At 42.6% G+C, this 16798-nt stretch overlaps 1 protein-coding gene and 1 long non-coding RNA gene across 2 annotated transcripts in view; one reads left to right on the plus strand and one right to left on the minus strand.

The window, feature by feature from the left end:
* The window catches only part of LOC147994701 (uncharacterized), a 12610-nt gene extending 1436 nt beyond the window's left edge, over positions 1-11174 (minus strand). Inside the window, exon 1 of the long non-coding RNA XR_015685906.1 lies at positions 10846-11174. This is a non-coding gene — a long non-coding RNA (uncharacterized LOC147994701). The remainder of the gene's footprint in view (positions 1-10845) is intronic.
* Gnai1 (G protein subunit alpha i1) overlaps positions 1-16798 on the plus strand; it is an 85640-nt gene that overhangs the window by 54423 nt on the left and 14419 nt on the right. Inside the window, 2 exon segments of the mRNA NM_013145.2 lie at positions 10886-11043; positions 13021-13149. Of these exon segments, the coding sequence (NP_037277.1) occupies positions 10886-11043; positions 13021-13149 (287 nt within the window).

Consider the following 16798-nt stretch of genomic DNA (forward strand, 5'->3'; position numbering starts at 1 on the left):
GCATGGTGGGACAGCAGCAGGCCTGGACTGCAGCAGGCTAGGTGCAGGCCGAGGCTCTCTCTGTGCTGGGCTCCCTCCTGTCACCCACAGCATACTTTCCACCAGGCACTGTTTTCTCCCTTCTTTCTATTTGATGCCTCATCTGTTTATCTAAGGATTGTTACTCGTTATTTTGTCCACGCACCGCCGAAAGGAAATTCTGCCATTTCCGCACCAACAATATATGATATATGAGAAAGCGCAGAGCGGTTTCTCTTGTGTGTGGAATCAAAAACAAAGGTAAAACTCAAGTCTTAAAGAGAGAATGAAACAGTCATTAGCGGGGCACAACATAAAGTGGACGGATTTTAAGTGAGTGTAGCATATTTTAAGAGACCCATATATAGAAAGGTAGTCACTACTATCGTCAAAAATTCGCATTCATCGTTTCTGTAATTACTCACTTAGCAGGTTCCCGAATACAGGGCTGGGTGAGGACTGCCTAGTGCTAGGCCATTTACTGAGCTTGACCATGCGAGGCCCAGAGTTTGACCCTCGAACTACAAAGTCCACAAACAGCACATATGTAAGAGTCCAAAGAGGAAAGGTACAGTGTTGGGACTGTGGTCAAGATCAATCTAAGTAATTAATTTATCATTTATTCATTCGACACTCTCAGAGCACTTGTCGGATGAATAAATGATAAATGCATAAATTACACTGAATGAATACTAGATGAGGCAAAATATTCTAGATATAACCGAATCTTATTTCGGGAGGAAATTTAGAGGAATGCTTTGAATTATTTAAAATTATTTTGAAACCCTTGAAATGTCAGCCGCACGGACTATTTAATCTCTGTTTAGTATAATGGCACAGGCTGAGATTAAGAAGAGGAAGCAAACCAGAAATTGTACTTTTGTAGCAGTTCCAATTATGGCCACTGAAAACCTGCAGATTCATTTGTGTAAGTGTGTTGGAGCTGTTCAGGCCTGTAATCCCAGGGGGGGCACTGAGGCAAGAGGATCCTCATGACGGAGGTAAGACGCTCACTAAGCTACTAAGCTACGTGGTGAGTTCAAAGTCAACCTGGGCTACAAAGTGAAGCCTCACCTTAGAAAAACGAACCAAACTAAATAGCACCCACGCTTCCAGTATTGGGAATCAGATCCTACAGTGGCTGTAAGAAGAAAAGCTTTAGAGCCTTTGAGAGCCTGGGTTTTTGATGATTCAGGGACAGTGCAAGCAGTTTCATGAGAAGCCATTTGATTTTCATGCCTGTCTTGGAAAGAACTCTTTTTAAACCTTTCCTGTAAGATCCGCCGGCTTAGCCTTAGGAGTACGTACTCTGAGGAAGTGTGCGGCTTTATGGGTAATCACACTTCTGAGGCTCTGGAATCGTGTATGTACCCATAGATGCACCTAGCAACCACCCCCTTCCTGCTATCAGCTTTTATTTCCGACACCCTCAGCTTTCCCAGGTTCTGGCTTCACACAGAGGGTGTGGTCTCCCATGATCTGTTCTCCTCTGTCTGTGTTTCAGGCTGCCTTGTGTCTACATAGACTTTAAGCACGCTAAGCCCCTTGCAATTACTCTGGAGGTTATAAAGATGAAGTGAGGAGAGCCTGCACATGAGGAAGGAACATTTGTAAGAGGTTTCTAGAAAGCAATGAAGAAAAGCTCCTCTACAACCAAGGAGGAGCACATGCAAAGACACACTGGAAAGCCTTTTTTTTTTTTTCCCTGAAATAGCAATCCCTGTATTTCGAGGTGAGGAAAATGAGATGTTTATTTCTACGAAGGAGCACAGACATGCTTTACAGGTGAGAGCAGAGTAGATTATCTTTGGTAGCAAGCCCTCATCACTGTCTATTGCCAAGGATCACACTGATTAGATATGACCAGCCTTGCAATTTTCACTGTAAGTGCGGAAGATTTGTCAGCTTTGTCTTTTAGTTTTTCGTTGACATTTACTAAAGATGAGAAGAGTTTATAGTAGTTCGTTTGTATTTCCCTTGTGGATTCCTCTGGGCACTCTCATTTTTGTTCAGTTGTCTTCAGAATGGTTTTCTTTGAGTAGGAGAGATATTCACTGTTTCTCACCAAAACATATTATTTATTTATTTATTTATTTATTTATTTATTTATTTATTTATTGCATGAATTCTGACATTTTTCTCTTGGTCTTAATATAAAGAGAATATTCCCAGTTACTGGGATTAGCATTCTTCCTGTTGCTTCAAGGTCTCAGGTTTCCCACAATGGCATCAAACTCATTGTCTAGCCAAGACTATTGTGAACTTTGTAAGCATGTGTTTGCATTTGGGCGTGTTCCTGTGAGTTTGTGTGTGTGTGGTTGGGAAGACCGAGGTTAGCATCCTCTTTAGTCTTCTTCAATTGCATTCCACCTTATTTTTTTGGGACAGGGTCTCACCCTGAACCTGGCGCTCAGTAATTCAGCCTCCTGTCTCGGTCTTCCCCAAACTGTGAGATGTACCTAGAAAGGCACAAAGATATGCTTGGTTCCTAAAATGGGTGAGAGAGATCCGAACCAAATCCTCATGCTGTGTACAGACACAATGGACCCATCTTCTCAAATTTTAACTCGTATTATTTTCTATAATGCTCCAGCCCATTTCTGATGACTTGAAAATACTACCTTTAATGTTAAATTGGGTGTGCTTAAAGACACCTCTCCACCTCTCCCCACTGATATACTTTTGTTTTTCCCAGACCTGGCCCTAAGTATGTGACTCAGTGTGTCTAATCATGTTTAATTATAAGGACTACAAAAAAAAAAAAAAAAAGAACATCTACCACGTAGGATTTTTAAAAGAAAAAAATCTTGTTTATAATAACCCTTGGCCATAATAGATGCTCAATAAACTCTGTTGACTTTATTATCAATGATTGGACACTATTGTTGACAGAATCACAGTGTGTTCGTTTATATTGCATCACAGATGAATTGGTACCTAGTAGGTTTTGACTCACTTGCCTTGTTCCTTTAACAAAATATCAAGACCAGTAAGCATTTCTGTTCCAAATGGACTTCAGAATTACTAAACCAACACTAAAAAGCCTACTTGTTTTTGTTGCGACTGTGTCCTTTGTAGTTAGAAATAATTAACATATAATTACATCATTCCCCCTTCCCTACTTCCCTTTCACTCCCTGGATTTCATGCCTCATTTTTGACCATTGTTCCATATACATGCCAATGAATAAATGCATAACTGCAACCTCTGAGTCATTCAGGATCGCCTGCATGTGTTTGTTCTGGAGCTGGCCAACTAACGAATCAGGCATGATGAGGATGCATGGCCATAGCCTGCATTAATTGAGAAAGAATCAAAATTATTTCCAAGGTTGGTGTGGTACAATCCAATTTATGGCTACTGGCTCTTTAAAGCATTCTCAAAGCGAGGTTGGCCCATCCGTGAATACTAAAATATTGGCAGTTCAGACTTTTGTGTGGTAGGAAGCGTGGTGTAGGACTGAGCACACGGTAGGCCCTGGTATCACATTATGACAGTGGGCTGGTCTGCAGTAACATGCCCAGAATGAGGACAGCCAGGAAGCACGATTTTATGGGTTCGCAGCAATTGGCAGAGAATATATTTACTAAAATAGCTTGAAAATTATGATTTCTATGTCACCGAGCTTTATTTTTCTATTAGGATTTGGCAGCACATCCAAAGCCAAGACTGGTTTCTCATTCTTTGGAAGATACCTTGTACTGTGAGGAAGCCCAGAGCCCCAGTCTACTGGTGCCCTTTCCTGACCAGCCTCACCTTGCCCCTAGGAGATGGTCATTTCTCTCTTCAGACTTTGGGTGTTTTCAGCTGCTTGTTTGTTGGTTTATCTCTATCTGCCTAACTTGCAGGATTGGTGTTACAGAATATTTAGCAATTCTCTTTGGCAGCAGTCTGAGTATGTGTTTTCTTCTTACTTAAGGCAGCCAGAGTTAAGGGAACTTTCTGATCTGTGGTTAGTGAGTCTTAGCTCAATATAACGTGAATTTTTTTCCCTTGAATGGCATTCTATACCATTACTATCTATGTTTTTATTATCTGCTTGTGGCCTGGGTTTGCTTACCCACTGGGGTCTTTCTGTTTTAATTTCCTGCTTGCTGCTTTATAAGTGCACATGCATTCGGCTTTTGTCCCAGTAGTAGTTTTTCTTATATTTTGTTTATTATCCTTCACGTTATTCTTAGGTATTTTTCTTTATTAAAATTCCCTATGCTATTGTTTTCATTATGTTTAAATTTTGAACATCTTCAGTCAGTAAAAGATTTAACAGATATTTATGCTACTTTAAAGGTCAGTTCTTGAACCTTTGCTTGTTCTGTAGCCTCTGAAATATTCCACCAGATGAACTTAATCAACCATATCCGTACCTCCCAGTTTATACCTTATCACCCATCAGTGTTTTCGGAATAACCACATTCTTCCGTACTGATTTATCTTACAGCTCTGATCATATAAGTTTACGTTGGTATTTTTATCCACTTGGCTTGTATTAAATCCAGACTGTTCTACATACTGTAGGTTTTTAATAGCTGGTAATTTCTGTTCTTTCCAAATCTCATTTCTTCAAAATGTCCCCAGGCATTTACACCTGCTGGGCCCGCTAGAGGAGCATCTGAGGCCTTTACAGTAGTATTCACTGTATGTTAGCGGAGAGAGGTGAGGCCTTTACAGTACTATTCACTGTACGTTAGCGGAGAGAGGTGAGGAGCCCTTGGTTTTATATTGTCTCCATCCTGAGAGATAGTGATGCAAACAGCACAGTGACACTGAGCTTTGAAGTGTCATGTGTGCCTCCAGTGCCATGTGTGCCTCCAGTGCCATGTGTGCCTCCAGTGTCATGTGTGCCTCCAGTGTCATGTGTGCCTCCAGTGCCATGTGTGCCTCCAGTGTCATGTGTCCCTCCAGTGCCATGTGTGCCTCCAGTGCCATGTGTCCCTCCAGTGCCATGTGTGCCTCCAGTGCCATGTGTCCCTCCAGTGCCATGTGTCCCTCCAGTGCCATGTGTCCCTCCAGTGCCATGTGTGCCTCCAGTGCCATGTGTCCCTCCAGTGCCATGTGTGCCTCCAGTGCCATGTGTCCCTCCAGTGTCATGTGTGCCTCCAGTGTCATGTGTGCCTCCAGTGTCATGTGTGCCTCCAGTGTCATGTGTGCCTCCAGTGCCATGTGTCCCTCCAGTGCCATGTGTGCCTCCAGTGCCATGTGTGCCTCCAGTGCCATGTGTCCCTCCAGTGTCATGTGTGCCTCCAGTGTCATGTGTGCCTCCAGTGTCATGTGTGCCTCCAGTGTCATGTGTGCCTCCAGTGCCATGTGTCCCTCCAGTGCCATGTGTCCCTCCAGTGCCATGTGTGCCTCCAGTGCCATGTGTGCCTCCAGTGCCATGTGTGCCTCCAGTGCCATGTGTCCCTCCAGTGCCATGTGTCCCTCCAGTGCCATGTGTCCCTCCAGTGCCATGTGTCCCTCCAGTGCCATGTGTCCCTCCAGTGCTATGTGTGCCTCCAGTGCCATGTGTGCCTCCAGTGCCATGTGTGCCTCCAGTGCCATGTGTGCCTCCAGTGCCATGTGTGCCTCCAGTGCCATGTGTCCCTCCAGTGCCATGTGTGCCTCCAGTGCCATGTGTGCCTCCAGTGCCATGTGTCCCTCCAGTGCCATGTGTGCCTCCAGTGCCATGTGTGCCTCCAGTGCCATGTGTGCCTCCAGTGCCATGTGTCCCTCCAGTGCCATGTGTGCCTCCAGTGCCATGTGTCCCTCCAGTGTCATGTGTGCCTCCAGTGCCATGTGTCCCTCCAGTGCCATGTGTCCCTCCAGTGCCATGTGTGCCTCCAGTGCCATGTGTGCCTCCAGTGCCATGTGTCCCTCCAGTGCCATGTGTCCCTCCAGCATAGACTACTTCACTGTCTCAGGTCACCTTCGATTGTCATGTGTTTCTGTGTCTCTCTGGACTTTTGATTTTCCCCATGAAAAACTTAAAAGTATTTTTTATTTTCATTAACTTTAACACATATGTATTATTATAAACATATGTAAAGTTACATTTTTGATAATGCAACTACCAGTAATTTCTTAATACTGTGACGCTTATGATTCCGGATCAATTCACTGAAATTTAGTAAACGTTTTTTACAACCTCCAATGCAGTTAAAACTCATCTAGACATTTTTTACTTTTAGGCTTTACCCTCCCACTCTTAAATAATATTATGGGGAAAGAAACATGACTATTGCCTTGCCTCAAGTCATGTTTGCTTTTGATTATAGAGAAAGCGTGCTATAGTTTCATGTTTGCTTACTGATTTATCTACTGTTCTTACTCACTTTACGTCCTGGTCACACCTCCCATAGGCCTCCCCCCATTCCCCTCCCCCTCTCATCTCAGCAGGTGGGGGCCCCTTGGGTTTCTACCCTCTGCACCCCAGCACATCAAGTCTCTGTGAGGATAGGAGCTTCCGCTCTCACTGAGGCCAGACAAGGCAGCCCAGCTAAAAGAACATGTCCCACACACCAGCAACAGCTTTTGGGATAGCCTCTGTCCCAGTTATTCAGGACCCACAGGAAGACCAAGCTGCACGTCTGCTACATATATGCAGGGAGGCTTAGGTCCACCCTGTGTGTGTTCTTTGGTTGGTGGTTCAGCCTCTGACAGTCCCAGGGATCCAAGTTAGGTGACTTGGTCTTCCTGTGGAGTTCATATCCCCTTAGGGGCTGCAATCCTTCCTCCTATTCTTCCATAAGAGACCCCAAGCTCCATCCAATGTTTGACTGTTAGGTGATGCTCAGCTGCTGGGTAGGGTCTCTTAGCATAGCCATGCTAGACTCCTGTCTGCAAGCATAATATAGTTTCATTAATAGTGTTAAGGGTTGGTACTTATTGACTGGCTGTTTCCTCAGTCTCTGCTCCATCTCCAGTCTCTGCATTTCTTGTAATGATAAGTTTTGGGTCAAAAGTTTTGTGGGTGAGTTGGTGTCCCTATTGCTCCACCAGGGTTCCTGCCCAGCCTCCAGATGCTGTGAGTCACAGCTAAGGACACCCCATCAATTCTTGGGCGGTTCTCCTATCCCAGGTCTCCATCTCTGCCTGGAGATGCCCCTTACATCCACCAAATTTCATTCTTCTTAAAGCAAGCCTTCGTCATCTAAGGTTGCCATTGAGCCACAGAGTGGCAAACCCACAAAATTTCTTTCTTTCCCAATTAAAGTTCTTGAGAACTTCGTTGCCATATACCTAAATAGTGCCGTATCTGTAGGAACGTGGTAGGTTTAACACAACAGTAACCATCATTATATGTGATTTCCAGAATCGTATATCAGTCCTCGTAACAGAAAATTATCCTTACAGCTTCAGTTCAGAGGTGTCACTATTTTTATTCTAGTTTACCCTCATGTTTACCTTGCGTTTCAGAAGAGCCTTTTGATGCTTCCTATGCAAAGAATACTTTCATCTGGAAGTTGTTTCTTCTGTGTCCTGATTAGTTATCTAGCTGTTGCTTTAAAAGCCTCCCCTGGGGTTCTCACATTTTAGATTGCTTTGACTATTAAAAAGTGTTTGTGCTTTTAGATTGAATCCTGATGCACTGGGCCCTGAAAATGTACTGTTTCTGCTCTGTGCCCAACAGAAAGTATACTCTTTCTTGCCTTTGAAATCCTGAACATTGCAAAAGCCTGCCATCCTGTTTCTTCAATGTCACTCCATCGTGGCCTCTGAATCATGTGTGTGTGTGTGTGTGTGTGTGTGTGTGTGTGTGTGTGTGTGTATGCATGTATGTATGTATGTATATATATGTGTGTGTATGTGTGTATTGTGTATGTGTATATGTGTATGTATGTATAATGTATGTATATATGTGTATGTATGCATTTATAATGTATGTATGTATGGTCTGTGCACCACGTGGTGCTTATAGAGAGGTCTTGGTAGTAGGTAGGCTGGAGATTGAAATAAGTCTAACTTTGAGCCAAGCCCTCTAGCCCTTTGCATTTAACACCGTGGCGTGTATCCTGTAAACCATTTCACTAACCATAGCCCAGTTCTGTCTTGCATGGTCTCTGTCCGTTTCACCTTTACTGTTATGTGTTTCTGTTGACATTTCTAGATGCTTTCAAGGAGTTTTGTGTTTGAAACTTTTTGCAAAGTCCTACAGTTTTAACTTTTAGACAAGAAGGGCTGATTGTTGATTTAATGATTTATATGCCTGGGTGACTGGCCGTCATATTTGAGACAAGTTGCCTTGTGTTGTTTAAAACACAAAGTGAGATAGGAAGCTTTCTATAATGCTTTCTGCTCAAATTTATTACTTCAGTCTCATCGGTAGATGATTAGATGTCGGCTAAATGCCCAGCAGTAACCGGGAGGTAAATATTCCCATCTGGTTTTCCTGTGGCAGGGTTTCACTGTGATTTACGCTGACTTTGCATTCACTGTGTAGCCCAGGCTGGCCTAGAACTTGAGATGAGCCTATGTCAGGCTCCCAGGCACCCTGAGTACCAGGATTACAGCTGTACAGCATCACACTGTGCCAAGCTTCCAGTTAATTCCAGTTAGTTTACATTTTGTGAGGAAGAGACTCTTTTAAAGTCAATTTTACTGCAGAGTTTTGAGGTTTACAATTCGATGTTATATGGGATTCACGGGATAGCAATATAGTTACTACAATAATTCAAATTAACATGTCCATTTTCTCATCCTTTACATTTTTGAGTTAGGAGAGTGGCTAAAATAAACTTAATTACTATAAAAAGTCAACTGTGATTAGTTTTGGTGTCCGGCATTAGTTCTGTGCAATCATTTCAGCCTGTCCTTTGGTTTCTTTCTTCTGAACCATACTTCCTGCTTCTCTGTCCACTTCCCCTGCTCCAGGTTGGCATTGTTTAGTTTTCTCTCTGTGCAAGTTTGACCAATATTTCATGGTAATCAGGAGGACATTGTGCTAAGTCAAATAAGGCAGACACAGAGAGAAAAAGGTCACATGGTCTCTCTCTTACATGTGCAGTCTATAAAAGGAACAGACATGTGAATGCCTTGGGAACTGCAGTTTATAAATACAGCATCCAAAATTCCTTCTGCGTTTTCTTTGGGGTGTGCTCCAGGACAGTAGGAAAGAAAAGGGTCTGTTCAGGTGACCCAGACTGGAGGGTCTTCATCTCTTCTGCCAAAAACTTTACTAAAAGTGACAAAAGGTTACACGACAAAGTACATTTTTAAAAGACTACTTAAGTATTCTTCTAAACTAAATTATGTTTTCTGTGTGTTTAGTAAATAAAAATGGCAGGTGTGAGAGTGTGTGAGTGTGTGTGTGTGTGTGTATGTATGTGTGAGGTAGGTGACCTTATTGCTGGAACTAGGCTAATCGTGCTAAGAGTGGCCACAGCCCATGGTATGCTGGTTTGCTAAGGATTCGCACGTGTTGCTGGCTTGCATGTATTTCTCTTGTGGTTTATGAAAGAGGGAAACATATGCTTGAATAATGCGTTCCCATGCTGAGAGACTTAATTAGTTTCCATGAGGAGTTCCAGCTGAAAAGAAAATGTTTCACGAATTAGCAGCAGGATGAATTCATACCATCAGTTGGTCTGCTCTGCCAGCGTGCCCTGGGACACTTCTCTGCTGCATACTCCGCCATATTTTCATCAGTCTGTAACACTCCACTACAGTACACCATTAGCCCAGGAGTGGCAGGCAGTTAGTCCAAGAACACTCAGCAAACACCACAATCCAAAGATGATCAAGCTTATTTATAGCATGGCTTCCAAGTGGGATCCTGCCCTCCTGTAATCTCAGCACTCGGTGCTCAGGCAGGAGGATCACAGGTTCAAGGCTAGCCTGGGATGTGTAGGAAAAACCTATTTTAAAAACCCAAAAGGTATATTTACATGTAATCTCCATGTGTACTTCAAATACTTTCTAGATTATTGTTAAAAAGTAGTCTGATCAGAGCATAGTAGAGTTTATTCAGTACTGTACATAGAATGATGATAAGGCTAACAAAATGATAAATACCTCTGTACTTCTCCAGTGCACTCTAACTATTTAGATCCCTTCAACCCAAAGATCGGAGAACCGGCTGCAGTTTGGAAGGACACCCCTGGGGAATAATAATGGCTTATCCCCCACCATACATCTCAAGCTACAAAGTGCCTTATGACAGCTCGGTTTTGTTTGGCTTTGCTTTAGATCGTTTCTACCTAGGGTCTCCACTATGCTTCCAGGATGGCGATTGCTACACACATTCAGATCTGAGAGCTTACACATGTGTCTGGTCTTAGTCAGGATTATGCTAGCCTACACCTCAGACATTGAAGCCTCTACATGAATAAGGCACACAGGAAGTAGAAGCTCCTTCCACCAGACTCCTGTTTCCTATTTGTAAAAGCAGGGTTACGGAAGACAAGATAACCAGTCGAGAGGTTCTTCTTCTGTTTCACTTAGACAATGACTGAATGTGGTGGATCACTTGTGGTTCACTAACTGTTAGTCCTTCATCACTGAAGCAGAGCCGAACTAACCTCATATATAGTTGTCTTTTGTTCAGAAATTTGTGTGTGTGTGTGTGTGTGTGTGTGTGTGTGTGTGTGTGTGTGTGTGTTGTCCCTTACATTCACTGTTACTCCAAAGCGGTTCTGATTTCCTCCTCTGTATCTGGTTAGCAAACACTTCCTCACTGATTATTAATACATACACACATATGTTATTATACCTATAATATCCGAGCATATATTTGAATATACTCGTATATGCACACACATACATACACACTGATAGATCAGTTTTTCAAGCAGTGCTTTAGAGAAAGAAAATCTGTGTCACTTCTATAAAAACAGTGCAGGAGTTTCTGCTTACCTCTTCATCGGTACCATCTCTCGTCTCGTGAAATGTGCAGGATGATGCTCGCCAACTCTTCGTGCTTGCTGGGGCTGCAGAGGAAGGCTTTATGACCGCGGAGCTCGCCGGCGTCATAAAGAGACTGTGGAAGGACAGCGGTGTGCAAGCCTGCTTCAACAGATCCCGGGAGTACCAGCTGAACGATTCAGCGGCGTAGTAAGTAGCCACAGGTTCAGAACTCAACTATCATGAAGATCACACCGGAGCCAGTTCTGTCTCCCAGCCACTCGTGCTGGAGAATAGCCTGGCACATTCTTATACTACTCAGGCTTTGAGTGTCAGTATCTGAGCGCTGTCTCTGTTTTACTCACGTATTTGTGATAGCAATGCTGTTATTAACCTATGTTTTCAAAAGCCTCATGCATATGTCATTGCTGATTGGAAGATTACAGAGTAGGGCTATCCCTGTCTTGAGTGTGCTACCAAGAATGTCACTGGAATCCAAAAGCCCTCTGCATTCTTCAGAGCGCGTGTGAAGCTCGGATGCTCTTGCTGCACCTGCTTCTGCCGAGTTTTCATTGCCTTGGAAAGGGTCGTGTAAATGTCATCCTGAGGCTTGAGCCTTCAACCATGACTTCTCCTCATCACCATGGCCATCCTCGAGGTTCAACAGTCATTACCATTCACTGTGAAGAGAAGCTTCTCTGATTAAGGCTCAGAGTAGCTGCTGCCTCTAAGGATACACACATACATATTTAGAAAGGACCTTGATTGTGAGGATGATCCCCTGAGTAGGATTTGGAATCATTAACTGCCAATAAAAAGCTGATGGTCTGTTAGCCAAAGACAGGAAGCGGAAGGTGGGAGTTCTGATTGAGAGACTGGAACTCTGGGAGATAGTCAGGAGGATGATTTGCCTCCCAGACTCGGAGGAGAAGTTAGGATGTATGAAACTGATGAGCGGAAACGAGCCATGTGGCAGACATAAAATAAAATAAAAGGGTTTTTGAAGTTATGAGCTGGTCAGGGAACACGCCTAGATTATGGCCTAGGTGTTTTTAAATAAACTCTAAACCTCTGAGTTGTTATCTGGGAATGGGGATGTGTGTGGAACAGCCCACAGTTACACTTGATGTTGTAATCAATTTAATAACTATACTTGGGCACCTGCAACTTCCCAAGACAAAGGTTTTTAACTGGATTTCTAACTGTGGAGCAGGTCTAAAATCAACTCAGATGTCAGTTGGTTGCGTCGATGGTGGTGGTACCACCAGTGGAAGATGGGACCGTCCTGCCAGGCAGCTGGGATTGCAGATTCATAGGGTTCACAACACCAGCGATGCCTTTTTTCTCCCAGGAGCCTGTGTAGTGCTTTCTGTGACTTGAATGCTAGCCAGCAAGGAAGGAACTGGTGTAGCTTGCTTTTTCTATGTCTTAAGGTGAAGTGTGTAGGGACAAAACCCCCCTTAACAGCAGGGTCTTGTCTGCTCACTGTGATGGACAAGTAAAGCCACTGACAAAAGCCTGCATTGTACTGGGGGCCTCTGGGCCTCCCTGATCAATGTTTGTAGAGCTGTGGAGTTAAAGAGCAGGAAGGTGTGGGTTTCCCTGTGTGAAACATAAGGCTAGCAGGAAACAGCATTCTTCCAGCCCTTGGTGAGGGTTCTTGCTGCTGCATTCACATTTAAGACCTGTGAAATCTTCAACAGTAGGGAAAGTGCAGACCCACACATGGTGGCGAGGAAGAATTTTAAGGAACAAGCTCAGAGTACTCAGTTTAGACATTCTATGCCCCCCTCCTTTGAATCACTGTGCCTAAAAAACAAAGCTTAAGGCACTTAAAGATGCACTAAAGATTTTTGAATAACTATGCAACATGAAAGCTTAAACCCATTTTCTTTTATATGCTTATAAAAAACCCTTGAAGACTTTAGAACATTGCATAATTAAAATATATTGTACTTTTTGTTTAAGTAACTTTTCTTGGCTCTTGTTCCGATTAACACTAAGTTTTTTTTGTTGTTGTTTTTTGTTTTTTTGTTATTTTGTTGTTTTTGTTTTTGTTGTTGTTTTTGTTTTGTTTTTTTTTTTGGTTTGGTTGGTTTTTTTTGTGTTTTTTTTTTTGTTTTGTTTTGTTTTGTTTGGTTGGTATTTTTTGTTTTTTTTTTTTTCCTTTTTTTTGGTTATGTGCAGCTACCTGAATGACTTGGACAGAATAGCACAACCAAATTACATCCCAACCCAGCAGGATGTTCTCAGAACTAGAGTGAAAACGACGGGAATTGTGGAAACCCACTTTACTTTCAAAGATCTTCATTTTAAGTGAGTAACTTCTGAATGCATGGTTGCTAAGCTTGGTTGTAAGATGCATTGCCTTGAAACAAAAATGTAGAATCATCAAACCCTGTATCCAAAACCCAGCCAACCAACCGACCAACCAAAATGATAACATTTTTACTTTTGGGAAAACCTTTTTCAGAAGAGTAGATGGAAGAATTTTATGGAAATGAGCCCGGACAACATTTTCAGAGGGATATGTTAATTTATTTAAGACAAAATAACCAAGCAGGGCAGTGCTTTAATTACACCTTTAATTCTAGGACTCAGGAGGCAGAGGGAGGTGGGTCTCTGAGTTAGAGGCCTACACTGTGAGTTCCAGGACAGCCAGGACTAAATAGAGATACCCTGTATCTGAAACCCAACCGACCGACTAACCAACCAGCCGAAAAATAGACAAAGGCCTTTTGCCCGTTATTTTTACTATTACTGAACTTCTGTAATGTGTAGGTATGTGTCTGATGAAGGTGTTTCTGTCTTTAGGTAAACTAGTGAGGTTTACATTTAGAATATATGCTTACTTGGAAAAATGTGTTTAAATAAAGGTGCCTTTGAATATCATTATGCAAAATTTTATGGATCAAAGCGACCCCGACAGTCTGATGCTGGCTGTGTTTGCCTTGGATGTGTCGATTGAGGATGTGCTAGGTGTGCAGAGCTGTGCAGAATGGAGCTATTGGGACTAGAGGTGATGCTCCTTCCAAGTCCTCACTTGGAAAAAGCCAGTTTCAGGGGAAGGCAAGAAATCATCACGTAGACATTCATAGAACTACATTTCTTTGCTAATAAATAATACTTTTCCAAAAAAGTGAGTGAGGAAGACCAGGATTGACTGACAGCCATCTGAGTTTTAACTTACCGAGTCATCCAGCCCTAAAACCTCCTTGACAGTCCCTTTCATCCAGTTTCCCCTTCCAGATCAACTGCTGCAGGACTTTTTGTGTTTATTTGGCATTCCCTGTGTCTCATTTCTCGTTCTTGTGCTGGCTGAAAAGTTCCCTCAGCCAGATCTCCTGCACACGCTCAGCAGGTCCATTTTTCTGCCCACCTTGCTCTCATTTCAGTAATGATGGTGGGGTCCAAAACCAGGAGGCTACGTATCTCATAGAAAGACGTATCCCTAGGGGAAACAGCTTGACCACAGAATTTTTTTTCCTAAAACAAAAATGCATGTGTTTGCATAGAAATCCAAGACCACGGTGCAGTTTCCTGATGTTTAAAAATATATGTACATATTTAAAATCATCACTGTCACTCTTCTCTCCTTCATATTGTGTTTTTATATTTCGAAGCTCAATACAGGAAATTGTTTTACGAAAACCACACATCTTACGATTCAATTTCACTTAAAATGACACATTCCCCGAGTGCTAGTTTTGTATTCAGAAGAAAGGATCCTGCCTCTTAAAGCCTTCAGACAGCCTGTCAGGTCCCTCTGTCACAGAGACCTGGCAGGAGATTACTCAGACTATTAAATACCATGTCCCCTAGACCATGTAAATATCGGCTAGTTAATAACCCCAGAGAAAGAATATATGGGTTTGTATCATGTCTCTTGGTTCAGCAGGGTGTGTGAGAGCACCTCTTCCAGCCCAGTCAGCTGTACTCTGCTGCTGCAGGGCATTCCAGACCCAGTGCCTCTGGGCATGCAGACCCCACTTGCAGTGTAGGAGTTAGAGTAGAAAAGAAATCTATGATATGCCTCTTCCCTTACGAGAGTTGTCCTGGAATCCATACCCCATGCTTTATTAAGATTTTTTTTAATATTCTTTAAGAAACCACATCACTGCTTAATCTACTTATGACACATGTTCCTTCACAGGTTTCCTTTAGTGCTTTATATGTGTGGTTTATAGAAATTTAAACTCCATATGCTTAAAAACATATCCCCTTATCTATCTTTTCTTCTTTGCCATTGCCACTGTATTTGAAACACTGAAGGACAAAAAGGAAAGAAAGGCAAAACTATCAGCAACTGCTAGCTCACCTTCAGAGTCACTTGTCACCATTGGCAGGACATGGACTGGCTCATGCTGTCACCAAAATTATTTTATCTCTGCTTGTAAAAATTCTTGGTTCAAAAAAGTCACTCAAAAGAAGGCTTCACTACGAATCACAACTAGCTGTGATCCTCTGATGAGTGAAACAGAATTTCCAGAAGCAGTTTAAGTAAAGGTTTGTTTACTTCCTAATGAAGACTCAGTTCTCCAAGCTAAGAGCTCAGTTACACATCTACAGCTCCATCTTGGCCTGTATGTATCCACGTGTGTGCTCTTGTATGTGTGCCAGTGTGAGCATGTGTGTTTTAAGCGCAGCACATCGTCTAATGTCATTGTCACTAACTTATCAGCGATTCCCACTTTCCAAAGAACATCAGTTCAATTCCAATTCTCTATAATCTCTTTCCCCTCAAGAAAGCAACTGTTTCCCTGTAAATCTAACTTTCACTTGTCAGATATAAGCCATCTCGCCTGCTTACTGCAGGAGAACCTTTCTAGTTCTTTCCGAACTCTGCCTGGTTGAACTCAGCTATTCTGGCTTAGACGCCTCTCCAAGCTGACTGATTCATTCTGGCTTCTCTCAGGTTCTCTCTGAATTGCTCTGCTTAGCCTCACTCTAACTCTGGCTACTTGTTGTAATCTTCTGGCTCCTTCTCATTCTCTGGCCACAACTGCCTCTGCTGCCCTGCACTGAGCTGCATGAACTCACGAATGAACTCAACTCCAGTGCACTGTACACACTCAACTAAACCGCTCAGAACTCAACTCCACTACACTGACTCAACTTCCAACTGAATCTCCCTGCCCTGCGCTTAAATAGCTGGACAAATCCTATCTCTGACTCGCTCTGGCAAATCGTCCTCTGATTGCCCCACAATAAGACATCTTTGTTTGGGATTAAACTGTGTACTAAAGCCTGGTCTGTGTTTCCGCCAGACCATACTGTCGGCATTACAGCCACATCACAGAGACTTAGAAGATCTTTGAATCTCTTGCCAGGGCAGCCATGTTGCTAGATAAAAAATGCCTCTGTATTCCCCTGATATCTTTAATGAAGATATAGAATGCTTATCTGCAGTACTAGTTTTATATAGTAAGTGTGGTTTTCAGTTTATTCTTAGGATTCTCACTTGTATTCCTTCATTTTGTTCCTCGTGGTGGGTATTTTTTTCTTCTATGAAGTCACTTTGCCATGCAGCCTTTTTTTTTTTTTTATACTTGTAGGTTATCAAGTGATTATATGCAATGTCTGGTCTAGAAACATTCACTTGTTGCTCCATTTGTCTTAAAACTATGCAATGATATTAAATTATAAAGTTGTTTATTATTTGAAGACTTCAAATCTATTTGCCGAACTGAAAGACATCTTAGAGCCTGATGTTTTAAGCCTGTTTTACTGAGTGTTTGTTTGTTTGTTTGTTTGTTTGTTTGTTTGTTTGATTGGGATCCAGGACTCACTGTGTAGACCAAGCTAGCCTCAAATCTATAGACACACCTTCCTGATACTCTTCAAGTTCTGGATTTAAAGGTGTGTGCTACCACACCCAGGAGTTTACCTAGTTTTAGTGGCCATGCACCAAAGAAGACCTAAGTTGTTGTGTTTTGGTAAGGAAGTGGCTTACTGTTAGCCAGGG

This window comes from Rattus norvegicus, chromosome 4 (genome assembly GCF_021556685.1).
Source record: "Rattus norvegicus strain SHRSP/BbbUtx chromosome 4, alternate assembly SHRSP_T2T, whole genome shotgun sequence".
NCBI classification, from domain to species: Eukaryota; Metazoa; Chordata; class Mammalia; order Rodentia; family Muridae; genus Rattus; species Rattus norvegicus.